At 38.6% G+C, this 17,286-nt stretch overlaps 1 protein-coding gene and 1 long non-coding RNA gene across 2 annotated transcripts in view; one reads left to right on the forward strand and one right to left on the reverse strand.

Moving 5' to 3' along the window:
* LOC309337678 overlaps window positions 1–17,286 on the reverse strand; it is a 200,759-nt gene that overhangs the window by 123,195 nt on the left and 60,278 nt on the right. The window lies entirely within an intron of this gene.
* The window catches only part of MTHFD1L (methylenetetrahydrofolate dehydrogenase (NADP+ dependent) 1 like), a 103,107-nt gene that overhangs the window by 23,892 nt on the left and 61,929 nt on the right, over window positions 1–17,286 (forward strand). The window contains exons 12-19 of the mRNA XM_081854333.1: window positions 2,930–3,066; window positions 3,572–3,618; window positions 4,246–4,353; window positions 5,424–5,498; window positions 8,056–8,158; window positions 9,790–9,866; window positions 11,694–11,834; window positions 15,435–15,503. Coding sequence (XP_081710459.1) covers window positions 2,930–3,066; window positions 3,572–3,618; window positions 4,246–4,353; window positions 5,424–5,498; window positions 8,056–8,158; window positions 9,790–9,866; window positions 11,694–11,834; window positions 15,435–15,503 — 757 coding nt within the window. The remainder of the gene's footprint in view (window positions 1–2,929; window positions 3,067–3,571; window positions 3,619–4,245; window positions 4,354–5,423; window positions 5,499–8,055; window positions 8,159–9,789; window positions 9,867–11,693; window positions 11,835–15,434; window positions 15,504–17,286) is intronic.

Raw genomic sequence — 17,286 nt, forward strand, 5'->3', positions numbered from 1 at the left:
TGAGAGGAATTCAACTTATTTCCATATTCTCCTTTGAAGTGTCCTAATAGATTCAGAATACTATATTAACTACTTTCTAGTCCTCCACTGCCTTACATATCCAGTTTACAAAATGAGAGAATGCCCTTACAATTTGAAAGTTTCATTGTTTTTTAATTAAAATATAGTAGAATGTGTGTGTTTTTCCACAGAGAGCAGATGGAGTTTGACAACATTCTATGAGCTCACATTGTCAGATAGCAAAGAATTCAGTAGAAACAATTGTATTTCAAAAAAGGGTTATTTCTTAATAAGTATTCAGGACAGCATGAACTGTGCTCTCACTGTCTGTCTGAAGTAACAGAACATTCAAATAATAGCTCACAAAAAATAGGCTTTCTCATTGACCCTGTTACTCAGTAGGTTACAAGTAGCTCTTGCAGACCAGTCAATTTCTCTCTTTGGCCAAATTATGGAATGAGACTACGTGTTCTGCTATGTGGCTACTGATGCAAATAGCCCCATATCTAGCCTCCACTTCTGTCATGTCTCTTAGGACTTACCATACATTTACACCATGGTGCTTTTTTATATACCTACTCATGTGCCAGTGGAAGGAGAGATTTCTGGACACGTTTCCACAGACAACATGTGCATTTTAACACTACTTCTGTTTGGGTCCTTGGTGCTGATAGTTCACAAACTGGATCCACAACATCACCAAGCCTCCAGGTTCAAAATCCACGATTGGCTTCTGGCTAACAACATATTTCATGGTACTAGATGGGCTGGAAAAGAAAACTGGTCAGTCCTCTTGGCACCAGTGATCATAGTTAAACGCTTTATGCCTTTGAGAGTTTGTGTTCTGCAGCGTAAGAGAGAATAGGCAGAACACATTATTTCATAGCAACTATGGGGGCAAAATACTCAATTATTATTTTTTTGAAAGATGGTAATCTATAAAACAAATATTTCAGACTGTATCTCTCACCAGAAGTGATCGTAGCATACAGAGGACAGCTGGACCTTTTGCATAGTTTCGAATGCTGAAGGAAAGATGTTTCTAATTAGAGGTGGATTTCTAGCTAGAGTCTTCAGGAGGTCATGCTATAGGAGTTACCCCTTTTGGCTAGCATATGCATGAATACTTGTATGTCCCTGGGAATGAAAATGTAATCCTTAATGTCACATTCCTTTAATAAACTACTTATTTCACTGCAAGTACTAAAGTATCACAGATTTAAACAGTTAAGTATAGCATATCTTGGCAAGCTTTTCCCTTAGAAACTGAGTGGGAGTGATGTGAATGAAAACGTAATCTTATTTTGTTTTGTTTTTAACTTGAATTTTCTCTGCCTGATGAGAGAGATGCCCCAGGTGACTTGTTTGGCCGGTCTTGAAATCTTTCTAGGGTAATTCAAAATCATTAATCATACTTTAACTTTAGGTGTGTGTATATAGGGTGGGTTTTTTTAAAGACAGAATAGAAATTAACCAAGCATTGATGTATTAGGAGAGGGAACAAAATATATTTTCATATCACCCATATAACTTCATTTTTTATCAGAACTTAGCTGAATTCTCATTCTCGTTAAACCATTGTGATCTCAGTTTACTTTATTGATTCCAATTGCACCATAATTTCTAGGTATGTTGGTTCAGAATGTGACACACTGAGCGTTTCAAGTGTGCATCCCATTATCTTCAAACTGAGCTTGTAGACTTTCAAATTTGAACTCTATCAGAAAAGGATACGATGGTGGTTCTCTTGCCATCAATCTTACTAGAACCATACCTAGTTACATTTTATTTCAATTCATATGGTATTTGTTTAATTGATTCTGTATGATTATCTTTCCCTGTCTGTGATAATTGTTTTAAAAGTTGAAATGTTTTAGGAAAACATACATCTGGATGGTTGTATATCTGATGTTCCTTGATAAAATAGAGCTGCTGTTGAGGGCGAACATGATTAGCAAGTATCCATGTACAACTTGAAATAAGAAATGCAGCTGCACAGCTGTAATTGTAACAGTGGGATATAACTAAATGGGAGAAATATTCTTTCTACTTTATTGTTGGGAGCAGGGTAGGCCAAATAGTGTTCTTATTCCTTTCTCTTATCTAGCATATGAATATACTTCCCCTCTGTTTAAAAACTCCCAAGGGCTCATGTAGATTTAGGGTTTTGCAAGTATTGTTATTTGCACTTTACTAACACGTCTTTATTTATTATTATAACATATTATTCACACTGCTTGTTTTTTGTGGTGGGTTTTTGTACAAAATGTATTCCCCGCCCCCCTCTCATTCATGCTTGGAGAGGTTAGGAAATAATGGTTCACTAAATAATGGTACACTCGATAAGCCTATTCATTGTATATCCCCTTAAATGTTGAAGAATGAGTTTTCAAGAAAGTTGGAGAGGCTTTGGTCTTGCATGTAAATCTATACCGAATTCAGTGTATGTTCCAGGTATTCAGAACAGTTGCCAAAACAATTTGTTTTCCCCGTTCTTAAGTCAGTTGCTTTAACAGAAGAGGTATTGACATTTGGGTGATATCCAATATCATGCAAGCAGATGCAATAGAACTTCCCCTTCCACTCCTCCCTGCTGTAGCCCTGTGCACCTCCCCAAATCTGCTCCAATGGGTTTCCCAACTCTTGAGCAGATTTTGGGAGTACATGAAGGCCCTGGGGGAAGGAAAGGAGGACAAAATCCCACGGCAGGAGAGGAAGCCTGTTCCACAAGGAGGCTGATACCATGGGATGTCAACCAAAGTTAGTGTAACAGATGTAAATTGCCTTTTTTATAATAGCATTGTTTAGTTGAAATTGATTATACTGTTAATTTTTATTTGGCTTGCATTGGTAGCTTTTCCATACTCATAGTAAAACCGATGTCAGCAGGCCTATTGATTTTATACATTTCATCCTCCCATGTTGTTAGGATTACACCAACCCCACTTGGAGAAGGAAAGAGCACTGTGACAATTGGCCTCGTTCAGGCTCTGACAGCCCACCTTAAAGTAAATTCCTTTGCCTGTCTGAGGCAGCCTTCTCAAGGACCTACATTTGGTGTTAAAGGTACTCATTCTTTCATATTATACAGTATAATATAGCTTCTGGACTGTTTTGGCTAAAGGAAACGGGTGAAATATTCGTGTGTTTTAGAGTTGTTCTTTTTCTTTGATTTTAAAGGCATGTCCAGAGAGTATGGTGCATAACAATTTTTGTAGACTTTCAAGATATGCACACAGCTTTATCATGTGGGTGATTATCTATTTCATAGATACACAGCTGAGACTGTTTCCACACCGGGGTGTCAATGTGTATGTGGGTAGACTTTTCATTGTGTACTTTTGTGCATTTTTACCCACACATCCACACTTTCAGTTTGCTGCCTCTGAAATGTATCTCAATATTTCCCATCCATACTTGTGGGCCATGCTTAGTGGAATAATCTTTGTTTTCTGAATCTCATTAGAGACTCAAAATTTTGCATCATTCCATTTCTTCTTTTATGGTTTATTCAAGCCTTCCTTCAGAATAGTTTTACTAATGTAACATAAGCATTTCATTTGCTGCGTAGGTGGAGCAGCAGGGGGCGGATATGCTCAAGTCATCCCAATGGAAGAGGTAAGCTAAAATTTTCTTCGCACCATTGAATATGGACTTTAGCTCCTCTCTTTCTGTTGTCAAAGAGTAAATACATACAGAGACAAATATTCATTTCTTTGAAATCTCTTTAATCAGCAGATTAACTTTCATCCCCTGTGTAATGCCATTAATTTTCTCATACTGTACTTTTTGTCTTGGTTTGAGACACTTTTGCTCAATTGTGTTATGAAATTCATGGGAACATGAGACCAGCCATCCACCCAGCATTCTGTTTCCAATATAAGTTCACACAATCATTTTGAAGTACACAGTATATTCTGTCCTTCAACATTCACATCATAAATAAAAAAGCATGAATGTATGAATCAAATTGCAGGTTGCTGCATCCTAGCTAAAACTTATTTTCCAGCTCGTCTTAATTCATCTGTACTTTAGTTGTGTTGGCTATAAACTATCATCCACTGAACTGAGACCCTCTCTCGCCTATTAAATCTCTTCAGCTACAATGATGATGATTTAATCATATTTCCACAACAATTTGAAAGTTGTTCAACTGAGCTGTTAATCCCACAAGTGAAAGGGCTTGAATGGGTTTCACCAGTCGGCTCAAAATGAATGTTTTTCTCATTTTTAATTCATCCGTAGTTCAATCTTCACTTAACTGGAGATATTCATGCCATTACTGCAGCAAATAATTTGCTGGCTGCTGCTATAGATGCAAGGATTCTGCATGAAAATACTCAGTCTGATAAGGTAAACCCAACAATTTTATAATTTCCATCACTACTGTTATCTGATTGTTACTGTGAATACTGCATTTCCTAAAACACAGCAGTTAAAAGCATTTTAAATAATTCATTATTGGCCATTTAATGATTTGTGTATATGTTTTAGTGTAATCCAGTGGATTTAGAGACCTTTTCCACTCAAGGTTCATCTATATACAGAGCCAGCATTTTTGTCACAGTTTGGAGCAGAGGTAATTAACATGCTGTCCTCCAGATGTTGCTGGACTCCAACTCCCATCAGCCCTAGCCAGCACGGCCAATGGTTAGAAATGCTGGGAGATGTAGACATGCAGCACCTGGAGGGCAACACACTGGCTACCTCTGTTCTAGACGGACCAAAAAACAGCATTTTGGATTCTCAGTGCTGGGCTTTTGAGGTTGCCAGAGAAGAGGTTTAGGTTGCATTCCAAGAGTGTTCCCAAATATATACCCCTTTATATTCTCCTTTATAATGGAAAGGTTGTAAATCACTTCTTGAAGGAAAATGCTGTTCTTGAGGGCATGGCAGTAGTTAAGGGAACTCTCGTCTTCTGTCCCAGAAACTGAGTGTTTAGTCCATACTGATAAGGATCCTAAGGAGCAGTGCCATCTGATAATTGCAGAACCTTTGTGGCCTTATGGGAGCCCTTGTTTTTAGATTGTAATATGTATTTACTTCAAAATGTGGTGAGCCAATACTGCCATGCTTGAGGAACCTTGTTGTTCTGCTGAGTGGAGCTCTAAAGTCCTTCCCTAAGGGTCCAGTAATCCCAAAGGAAGTGCGGCATGGGCTCTGTGTGGTGGAATTACTCGCAATATGCAAACCCTCTTTCCTGAGCAGATGAAAGACATTTTGCTGGTTATGATAGTTGTATCAATTGCCCTTTAAATGGGAAGAAGAATGTCTCAGAAGCTGTAATGGGTGGAGACCAATTTGGAATAGAATTGGAAAATGCATGCTCAGTTATTAGCAGAATCAGGACTGCACTTTATGATCCTTGATGTGGGACTGGCACTTTGCCTTCTGATTTTCATTATACTGTATGTTCTTTGCAGGCCTTATATAATAGATTGGTTCCATTAGTTCATGGAGAGAGGAAATTTTCAGCCATTCAGCTTGCACGTCTGAAAGTAAGTGGCCTTTTAAACTTTCAGTAATATTTTATGGATTCTTTTAGAAGACCTTGGGTCTCTTAAAAAAATAATGAATTTAAACTGATTTGGCTTATAATAATTAGAGTTTCCTATTTTTTAACTAATAAGGTCAAAAGGTCCCCAAACAAATATAGGTTTAAATGAATCAATCATTCATCCCCATCTCATAGTGATTGATGTAGTCAGATAGAATTGTGTTGTCTCTGCAGGAAGGCATTATATGATGTACTTCAACTTTATCACATATTCAGTAATTGAGATTGTCACAGTTTATAGAAAGTGTCTCAGCTTTTAAGTTGCAATCCAGTGTACCTTTATCTGGGGGTAAGGCCTCTTGAACCCAGTGGGGGTTTTTCTGAGTAAACACACATAGGAGTGCACTGCTGGAGTGTGTTGAAAATGTATCCAATCAGACAAACTAGTCAAACTCCCACTAGGCAGCATCTAAGTGACTTTGGTGGTGAGTGAAGCAACCTGGTTGTTTGGAAACTACCTTATGCCTTCCATCAGCCCCAATGAACTATCTCTGTGCTTTGGAGTCTTTTATGGGTCTGGAGAAACCTGCAAATAACACTACTTAGGGCGCTTCGAAACTGTGCTTGCAACAGATACCAGTTTCCCCAAAATAGGTGGTCATAAGGAAAGTGACCCCAGTCAGTATATGACACCAGTCTGTGTCTCCTGTTATCGCTGGGTGGCAATGGCATTGTAGCCCAATGCTTTTTAAATTCTAAACTGTCATTGACTTTTTAAAAAATGTGTATTTGTACTTTTTTAACTTTCAGTTTCTAAAAATACATGTAACAAACAATCTCCATATAACCCCCACCCCTCAAGAAACATTCCCATGCATGTACAAAGTCAAACATTAAGCAGATTTTATGATACTTTATTATGGCAGCTAGGAGTCTTAAAAGTTTGTCCCAGTGTGAGCCATGGTTAGCTGGTTGTAGGGGAATAACATTCACCTTTCCAGTGTGCTGATTAAACATGTACCATACAGTTTCAAAATATTATTTGGACTTTGCACTCATTAGTGCTCTTCTGGTTGATGCTTTTCTGCTTTTTCCATAAGAGCTATGTTCCATAGTCTATCCCACCATGTCTCTAAAGTTAAGTTAGTACCTGTTTTCCAATATTGTGTTAATGTATTTCTAGTTGCAGACATGAAAAGATTAGTAGGTCCTTAAACAGTAAATTCTTATAGCCATCTATAAACAGATTTAATCAACCTAGCCTCAGATCAGGTTGCATCACCTGTTCCATAATAAATACCATTTTCCAAAGTAAATGTCCAGGTTTGCATTCCCACCACATATGGAAATATGAACCTAAATGTTGACATCCTCTCCAACAAAAAGGACTTGAATGAGAGCTTAAACTGTGGCATTTTACAGGTGTGAATTGTTTTTAAACTATTTTCTCTCATTTTAGCTGACACTGACTTAAAAGATTTTTCCCTCCAAGGTTTTTCCCAGTCTGCATTATCAATTTCACTGAGTAAATCTGTTTTCCATATAGATTTTAAGGAGATTAGATCCCCTGTCATCACATCACAGATAATCTTGTAGATATTTCAGAGTAAATTTTTGGATGTGTAGATAGAATTTAAAATTAGTCGTTCAATAGGTTTTAAGGCTCTGGTGGCTTGAAACAATATTGTTGGGTTAGCAGAGAAATCTATAATTTCGTGTGTGGACCACCAATTTGTTTCAAGGTTACCTAATTGTGCTTTTATTTTTACTCCAGTAATATGTTTTATTCCCCTACAGAGGTCTCTTATTGTTTGTAGCCCTTTTTGTTTCCAGCTTTTGAATTGTGATTCTCTAGTTCTTACAGAATAAAGGGTAGAAATAGTAAGGCTAATTGGAGATGTTGCTGAGGCCAATTTTTTGGACCTTAAGGTCTGCTAAAGCAAAGGAATTGAATATATAGTTTTAGGATAATGAGTTTAAAAGGGTAATGCCTCAGCTCTTTTTTATTAAAGGAGTCCAACTCCAATAATAACCATGAGCCCTGAAATGAGCTTTTCATTATGAAGGGAAAAAATGTATACAAGTAGCATTGTGATATCATAAAAGGTGTCTGAATTCAACTGGAGAGAAATATTCCCTTCAAGCAAACAAGGTCCTGATTGATCAGTATTGGACAGAGAGTAATATCACCTTCAGTTGCATGTGGCTACTTCTGGTCAATAGTTCTTAGGGCAGTAGGTCTTATGGACAGTTTCACAAGAGAATTAGAAACAAGGTTGCATATCATCTGCTGCACAAAGCTCCTTCACCATGGACTTCCACTAAAAAATATACTGGATGTCAGCTGGCCTTTGCAGTGAGGAGCTGAAAACGAATCTCCATTGAGCTTAGCATGTGTGAGCTGGTCATGTGACCTCTTCAACACACGCCATTGTGGCTTGAATTGGCCACAGCATGTACTGTGGTGGGTTTTAGAACTGAGTAGGTGTTTATGTAGCTTTTTCAAGCAGCAATCTTCCTCATGTATCATTTTTCTTCTTTTTGGTTTCTTTTTCTAGAGGCTGGGAATAACAAAAACGGATCCTGGCTCATTAACAGATGATGAGATTAGCAGATTTGCAAGACTAGACATAGACACATCCACGATAACATGGCAAAGAGGTAAGTGTCAGAATATAAGAGGAGCCTGCTGGATAAAATCAAAAGTCTATCTAGAGCATATTGTGCCATGGTGGGCCAGAAGCTTGTGAAAATATAAACTGAACTAAGTTTTCTTGATAATAGCAGGCACAACTATTATAGGCTATTATTTATGCCCTTGTTATTGGCTTGGGCTGTTGCCAGAAAAAAACAGATTTCTAAATAAACATGGCCATGATTTTTCTGTATGTTCTTTTTATTTCTAATGTGGAGAATGGAAGAAATATCCCTTGTAGCAAGCTAGAAAATGCCATTGTTTTTTCTTTGGTTTTTCTTTCTTTTCTTTCTTTTAATATCCTGGAATCCCAAAATGTCTTTAAAGCTGTGATTCTAGGAATCCAGACTGTTTGTGCTTTCTGCAAAAGTCCAAAATAAAGGCTGGGGATTTGTCTTCTCCTTGCAGAATACTTGCAGAATAATCTCCTGCAAGAGGCAAAAAGAGCCTAGCCCAAAGGAAGACAAACCACACCCTTTCCTTCCCTGCCATAGGATTTGGTGAAAGGATGGTGTTGGAAGTAGACACCAGCAGCTTGGTAGTCTGTAGACACTTTCAGACCCCCCCCCCCCCTTGTTGGCTACAACCCACTGCTGTACCTACTGACTATGCCTCCTGGCATCCATACATTCAGCAGGGTAGTGATTCGAAACAATGGAGTTTTAAACAAAATGATTTAGTGATAGTCTGGTTGCCGATAACCTATTTAAACTTTGTTTGTAGGTAGTACCATGCTTTTTTGACCCTTGCCATTGGACATGGACATTCTCAAATGTATTGTTTTTTAAAAAGTGTCTTCCCTTAAATTTCTGCATTTTAAGTAGCAGTAGAAAACCAGCTGCATCTTTTCAACTAGATAAGAATATGCATTTCTTGTAAGCCCCTAACATTTTCCTTTTCATGTTTCTGTTCATACTGTAGTAAGTATGTAGTTGTTTAAATTCTTCAGATTATATACACATTCCCAACGTCCCTCATGTCTGTTTTCAAAGCATAATCTGGATTATTCAGATGGTATTTGTCTAATAAACAATATACAGTAAGAGTAATCAGAAGTTGTTTAAATCTTCTGAGATTTTTAAAACTTTTATATCATGCTCTGAACTGAACATTAATACTTAAAAGTATATTGAACATACTGATTGAGTGTAGAAAATATTATAGACATTCTTGTTTCACATCCTAATTTTCAGTTTTTACAAAGCATCTTTCTGGAAGTATCTTCTGGTCTTACATCCATTTTAGAGTGTTGACAACTTGAAGTAAAGGAGGAGTTTCCTAACAAAAGCCAGAATCGCATTTTGCCAATCAGAAGGAGGAGCAATCTCTGTAGCAGAATGTGTTGTGATAAGGTGACATCACCATTGCTCTAGCCCTACCTGAAAGTTTGCAGCAAACCTGAACCATCACGAGGCTTTCACAATATTCTGCCATGCTGCAGAGCTTCCAGTCTTATAAAGAAGTGTTAGATTTGTTACACAGGAGAAGATGCACACATTTAAAAATAAATGTTTTTATGTAGCACATTAACAGGATAAGATGTAGAAATAGTTCCTTCTCTCTTTTTTTGCTAAATGTTTTTTTTTTCCCCTTTCAGTGGTAGATACAAACGATCGATTTCTTAGAAAAATAACAGTTGGACAAGCAAGTACAGAAAAAGGATTTTCTCGTCAGGTAGGTAAAGTTCTGACTGTGTTTGGAGAAGACATTTCTTTTGATCATTAAAAATGTTTCCTTACTAATATATTTTTAATAAATTGTTGAAGAACTGGTTGCTTAATGGTTTTAGATATGAATTAATTTGCAGCTAATCTTGGCTTAGTGTATAGTAGTGATTCTAAAGCAATAGTTTCATGTAGTTATCAAGTATGGTGATCAACATTGCATTGATGTATGGGGAAAATACATCAATAAATAAATATGTATATTTACTTGCATGTAAGTCCCCCTGCATCCAAAGGGGAAACATGCTAGTAAGTTTTCATAGAAATGTAGTCTAAATCTCATTAAAAAACAGAACAATGTAATATCAATATTTGAGAAGTGTCCTAAAGAGAACTCATCATTGTAACTCTGCTGATAAGCCAAGTTCATTGTTGTTTTTTCATGCACACTGTCTTTGTTGTGACATTACTAAACAGTGAGCAAGCCTACTTCTAAACAGTAGCCATATTTAATATGTTAGATCTAAGCGAAAGTTTACCAGATGGAAAATATAATCTACTTCAAGTATAATGTGGAAGACAGAGGGCAGTTATTCTGGATGAAGTGTCACAAAACAAGCTCAAGTTTTTTTTATGTACACTTCCCTAGAGATCTGAGCAGCTATGGAGGGAGATGACAATGTTGGGTTTAACAGCATGGGCTGAGCCCGAAGAGAACAGCCTTCTCACAGCCTTACAGGATGCCATTTGTCAATCTTTTTAAGAACTTGTCCAGATAAAGGCTGCTTTTGGATAATCAAATTCCAGTTTAATGAGCGGAGGCATGAACAAATCTTGTGAACGTGGATGCAGCTGCTTTGCTCCTCTCTTTGCATGAGCTGGTGGACAAACCAAGAACTCTTCAATTAACTATAACTTTCCAGTCCACCTGAACCAAGTACAGTGGTGACTCGCAAGACGAAAAGAATCTGTTCCACGAGTCTCTTCGTCTAGCGGTTTTTTCGTCTTGCGAAGCAAGCCCATTGACAGCTTAGCGGCTTAGCGCTATTAGCGGTTTAGCGGCTTTTAGCGGCTTATCGGCTTATCGGATAAGCGGCTTAGCGGCTTAGGAAAGGGGGGGAGGGAAAAAAACCCCGCAGGAACTCGCAAGACATTTTCATCTTGCGAAGCAAGCCCATAGGAAATTCGTTTTGCGAAGCACCTCCAAAACGGAAAACTCTTTCGTCTAGCGAGTTTTCCGTCTTGCGAGGCATTCGTCTTGCAGGGCACCACTGTAAATAGTATCAATGGCTTTATTTATTTATTTATTTATTTATAAAAGTATTTATATACCACTAGATCACAAAGCCTATCAGGAAGTGGTTTACAGCATTAAGAAGATTTTTTAAAAAACCATACGATAAAAGCATTAAAAGTTTAATACAATTTAAAAGCAGAAAGGTTAAAAATGAAAAACAATAAGCCAGTATTAAGTCTTAACACCCTGTTTTGTTCCGAAGCTGTTAACCTTAGTTTTCAAGTTCACATGAAACAAGTTTGCTGGCTCATGCAAAGTGAGAAGTGAATGAACTGGCTATGTGCTCAAGCCACAGAGCTCATCTGTATACAGTCAGTAATCCAAACTCGGATGGCGACTATCCATGTTCTTTTATCCATGTTCTGTGCTGATCCTTATCAGCTTTGCCCACTGGTGGTATACCATCTTCTTTTATTGCTTTCATTTGTAGCCCACCTTTCTTCCGTGGTGGAACTCAAGGTGGCGTTCATCAGATTCCCAGCTATGGATTAGAACTCCAGGTGTCTCTTGTTTCATAAACTTGTACTTTTCTTTTTACAGACTCAGTTTGATATAGCTGTTGCAAGTGAAATCATGGCAATCCTAGCGCTGGCCAGTGGTCTGTCAGATATGAAAGAAAGAATGGGGAAAATTGTCGTTGCTAATGACAAAAAAGGACAACCAGTGACAGCAGAGGATTTGGTATGGATCACCTCAGCATTCTTCTTATTATTTTTGCTTATTAAGACACAATGCAGCTCTTATAAAAATCCACATTCAGGGACAGTGTGTATCTGGGGTGCACCTTATGGCCAGAAGAGTCAAATTTGGTCAAAACTGTGGGTTATTTTCTGTTTCTAACAACTCATCCCACCTATATTGGTGGTTTTCAAAAGGTGGGCAGCAACAGACTGGCAGAGGGGCAAAAGTTTTCAGGAACAGAGAGACTGTTCACCTACTTCACCTTTGCCAGCAAAATATAGTAGGATTAATTCACTTTAGCAAAGGATTTTTATTAATTCACATAGAACCAGGGCAGGTTGATAGCTTTCCCACTTGTCCCATCACACCAGCCTGATTCAGGAAGAGCTGCAGCTTTGTTCTAATTATATGTCCCTGTGAGGGGTTAGAGATGTCTTGTTTCGTTCCCCTTTATAATGCTATGTTGGATCAATACTCTAAACTGAGAGAGGGACCTTTTTTCAGCCCCAGAGCCACATTCCCCTCTGGACAATCTTCTGGAGGTCACATTCCAGTAGTGGGTGGGGCCAGAAGCAAAAGTGGACAGAGCAGTTAATTTTTTACAGAAGGCTAGTTTATGTATGGGGCACGGGTGGCTCTGTGGGTTAAACCACAGAGCCTAGGGCTTGCCGATCAGAAGGTCGGCAGTTTGAATCCCCGTGATAGGGTAAGCTCCCTGCTCCTGCCAACCTAGCAGTTTGAAAGCACGTCAAAGTGCAAGTAGATAAATAGATACCGCTCCGGCGGGAAGGTAAACGGCGTTTCCGTGCGCTGTTCTGGTTTGCCAGAAGCGGCTCTGTCATACTGGCCCCATGACCCAGATGCTATACGCCGTCTCCCTCGGCCTATAGCGCGAGATGAACGCCGCAACCCCAGAGTTGTCCACGACTGGACCTAATAGTCAGGGGTCCCTTTACCTTTACCTTTACCTTTAACTTTACCTTTACTAGTTTATGTATATGGTCACACACCACTCTCTGTTCTCCATCAAAGCACGTAAGAGGCATTGTCAGAGTTCCAGCCAAGCAAAGCAAGACTAGTGAAGGGTGTGGCCTGGAGGAGAGGGTACAGACAGAGATACTTGGAAGGTGAGCATTTGGCCACCCCTGCTGTTAATCACAGACCTTTGCAAAGATAATCAGGTTATATGCATATGACTACATGCCAGCATCTCTGCATGCTCTCCTTGATAAATGGGCTAAGAGAATAGAACAAGTTTAGAAAGTGATGCTTCATGATGCTGTTTCCACTGCTGTTTGTTTTGATTTTTTTTATTAAGATTGTTTTTAATTTTATCTGTAACCTGCCTTAAGTATGATTTTATCATAGAAAGGGCAGGATATAAATGTCCAAATAAATAATTATTCAAAAAACATGCCTTACAAGCATACATTCCTGAGCCTGTAAAAGCAGGACTGGAGTTTGCAAATTAAACGTTGGGAGTGCAGCTGCAAATAATTTTTTTTTTGTAGAATAGAACAGTGTCCTAAATTTTAGGTTTCAGAAATATTTTAATGTCACTCTGAGTGCCTGCTTCCATTAACACTCAGCGTGGGTTCAAAACAAACCCATTTTTAACTTTCCCTATATTGAATTGATGTTTTTACAAGTAGCCTTCAATTCATTATTTAATGTTCAACCTAAACTCTAATTCCTCCTCTCTTTCATTTGTTTCATATGTGAATAATGTTTAATATACCATGCAAATATGCAATTGCTCTTAATTTCAGGGTGCTATACCACATTTTCAGTGTACTGTAATAAAATCTAAAATACACACTAGGAGATGAAAACCAGATGCTGCAAGGGCTGGAGGTGGGAGGAGGCAGAAAAGAAAAGATAAATTGAATATTTCATAAACTCAGAGGCTCCTTTCACAAGAGTAATGGATTTTTAAAAGCCATCCTCTGTAATTGAACTACAGAATTTGTTGCCAAAATATGGTGCTCATTGAGCAGGGTTCTGAAGACTAGATTGCAATTTGGCTGCGGTATTATCGTAAAATGTTTGATAGACAGATGCCATATCTCCATGGCAAATTAAACTGGCATGCCCAAGATTAGTATTTCAGCAGCCATGAGGAATATTAAATAAATATGTAGCTATTTGTTTAGTAAGGAAGCTTCTCAAATTACTGCATGAGGACTCTTTTTCACATTGAATATACTCATTTTACAAATAGCATACAGGTGAGGATATTGTCTTGGAACCCTAGGCTCCAGTTGTGTTTGTGGTGTCTTTATGTAAGGCATGTTTTAATTCTTTATGGAGTTCTTTCTTTCCTTTTAAAACAACCAGTTCCTAGGAGGTTTTATTTCAAACTTGATCAAGCAAAATATCCAATGAGAGAGTATCTGGATTATCATACCATAAATGTGCATTGAGACAGTTATCAAACATAATTCAATGTTTAATGGGGGGGGGCATTTTCTGAACCTCTGTTCCTCAGTGAAAACAACGTGTTATTAGAGACACTGCATCAACCCCTAAAGAGCAGGAAAATGGGTTAGGAATAGCCACGAGGAAGAAGCTTGGATGTTGACTGCAGCCTTCTTTATTGATAGCAAATTGTCCAGTGCCACCTAATGGAGAACTTGGCTTCCTGGCTGGAACTGTTTGAGTACCTACAGAAAAGGGCATCTACCCTGTGGTTTTAATGTCAGACTCCATCTAGACTATCTCCCTGTTTCCTACAACCAAATGCCTGTGGGAAACCCACAAGCAGAAGGTGATGGCAGTAGCCTTCTCCTGTTCCCCAGCAGCTGGTATTCAGAAGCATACTGAAGACCATACTCTGAACCTGGAGGTTGCATTAAACTATGATGACCAGTAGCTATCAGTATCAAGTGGTGTGGCTATGCTGCTCACCTGACCTAGCTCTGGCATTACTGCTTACTGGGATGGATTGTCGGAGGGAGGGAGTGGCAAGGTTCGTGCAGTGCAAACACGCCTGATGGATACAATTCAGTGCTCCTTCTAATGCATTTGCACTACACTGACCATGTCTTCTCCTTCTCCTTCTCCTTCTCCTTCTCCTTCTCCTTTCCCATCTCCATCCCAACATACATATGCAGTAGTTCGTCAACCAAATGGAGGTTCAGGTGAGTGGCGCAGCCCCACCACACTTCTCTTTGTGAAAGCTGTTGAAAGACTTTTCTTCTGTAAATGTGTCCTCTAAGCAAATGACCACCACCATATATTGTACAATGATCTTGGGGAAGTGGGTGAGGCTGGTAACAATAATAAGTCATGGCTAGCTAAGAAAGGCAAGCTACAATGTGTGGGTCTGTGCCTTAAAACATTTCCATGTTCAGTGTATGTATTACTTTTAAAATTGTGTTGTATTGAATTGTATAACTCAGAAGCTTTGTTACCTCCCATTCAGAATTTATAGTGGTGGAGGTGGCATTTCCAGAACTTTTAGCACCACCCTACATAGAGATAACAATGTTTTTCACAGCTGTGTGTTGGTTTGTGTTTAGCTAAACACTTTGATTTTTAAACCACTTTACTTGAACTTATAAGCTGCAAGTTATAAGCAGTTTTTTTTCTTTTTTTTAGGGAGTAACTGGTGCTTTGGCGGTTTTGATGAAGGATGCAATTAAACCAACACTGATGCAGACATTAGAGGTCAGTCAAATCATCTGTAACCCCAGCCTTTCTCTTCCCTTTTTTAAAAGGACTATATCTAAGTTGCCAAAGTGCTTTTATTTTTTAACATTGAAATTAAACATTTGCTTGTTTATACAGCATGACTCCTCCTTTCCATATTTGATTTGCATGGGCATGTCACAAGGCATGTTGTTAAGAGAGGGTTCCCCTCTCCCAAGTCCAAGAACATTTGAATTTCAATTAGCATTACCTGTGCTAGAAATGCAGATCCAAGGGGAGTTCTGCCATTTCTGCCCACCTCCCTTTCAGCACCCCCTTGCCATACCCCACATCGTTTCTGAGATTCTCTCAGGAGCAGCCTGGGAAGAGAGGGGATGGAGGGGAGAGGTAGGAAAGCTCCATTCTGTGATCAGAACTCCACTTACCATTCTTAGGATCCACATGATTGTTAAGAATTGAGGCTGCAATCTATACAAGCTTAAATCCCAGCCCACTCCATGGGAGTTAAGCATACATAAATGCAACAGAGATCACAGCCTCAGCTTTTATAGGAACTGATATGAAGTGTCACCTGTCATAAATAAACAGTAAATAAATGGGATGTCTATTTAAAGAAAACATGGTATCTGTGAAGACATACCCTTTTACCATATTCAGATATATATTCATAGAAAAGATATTGGTGCAACTTCAGGAACAGAAGCATAGGGAATGCTTACTTCTAAGCATGGCAGTTTTACTTGGAAGCCCCTTGGCTTGCAAAACGACAAGGAAAAAACAGTAGCATCTGTTGGTTTGGATCCAGAGAAACTGTGAGTGCTGCTCTGTTCACAGAAGCAGAGGGATGGCAATTAGGGGTCAATTTCCTGCTTCCTCCTATGACCTTTGAGAATCCAGGAGGAGTGCCAGATTGGCCCCACCAATGCATTTACGCTGCATTGACCACCCTGCTACATTAGCCTTCCTGGTAAGCAACAGTGACCTGCCTACTGGTCACTGTAAACTGCTTTAAGGTTTTTCCTACAATCAAGTGAGGTAAAAAAAATATGGAAAAAATAAATAAATAAATACTGGAAAGCTAGTATAGTGGCTCATCCCCAACCAGTGAGCCACTTCTGGCTCTGGAAGAGATGGTCTTTGAAGGTGCAGATAGAAGCCTAATAGGAGCCTTATTTGGATTATCAGCCCTTCTACAAATAGAAAGCCACCTTCCATTTGAGAAAGAGCCACTCTGAACCCAAATCATTATATTTTCATTTTGGATCTTTACTTAGAGAGGTTTTGCATAACATATGTGTACTTTAAAACAGAACACATGATTGCCTGGCTGAAAACTTGTTTGAATTATCACATTTCTTGGTTTACAGTTATGTGGTTATTTTTTTTTTTTTTACAACCAGCCTTGTCTGAGCCTAATTTTGGTTTGGTTTTATTAGACAACAATTAAGTGGTCAAATATGTACATGGATGTTTTAACAATATTTCCATAAAAAACTGGGAATCATAGACATCATGATGAAATAGCTGTTAGAAGATATTGCTTAGTAAAGCACTATAACATTATTGTGTTGTTGTACCTCCCTCTTCAGAAAACCCCAACATAATTTATCTGCCTGAGGAAGCCACATCAAATTCTAGCTTGTGTTTGACTATGGACAATTTTTACACTTTGTTATCTTAACAATATTTATATGTTACTGAATAACAAATAAAAAGTACAACTGTGAACAATAAAATATGAAGCAGAATCGGTATACAGTGGTACCTCGGGTTACATACGCTTCAGGTTACATACGCTTCA

The sequence above is a fragment of the Podarcis erhardii genome (assembly GCF_964252035.2).
Source record: "Podarcis erhardii genome assembly, chromosome: 3".
NCBI lineage: Eukaryota > Metazoa > Chordata > Lepidosauria > Squamata > Lacertidae > Podarcis > Podarcis erhardii.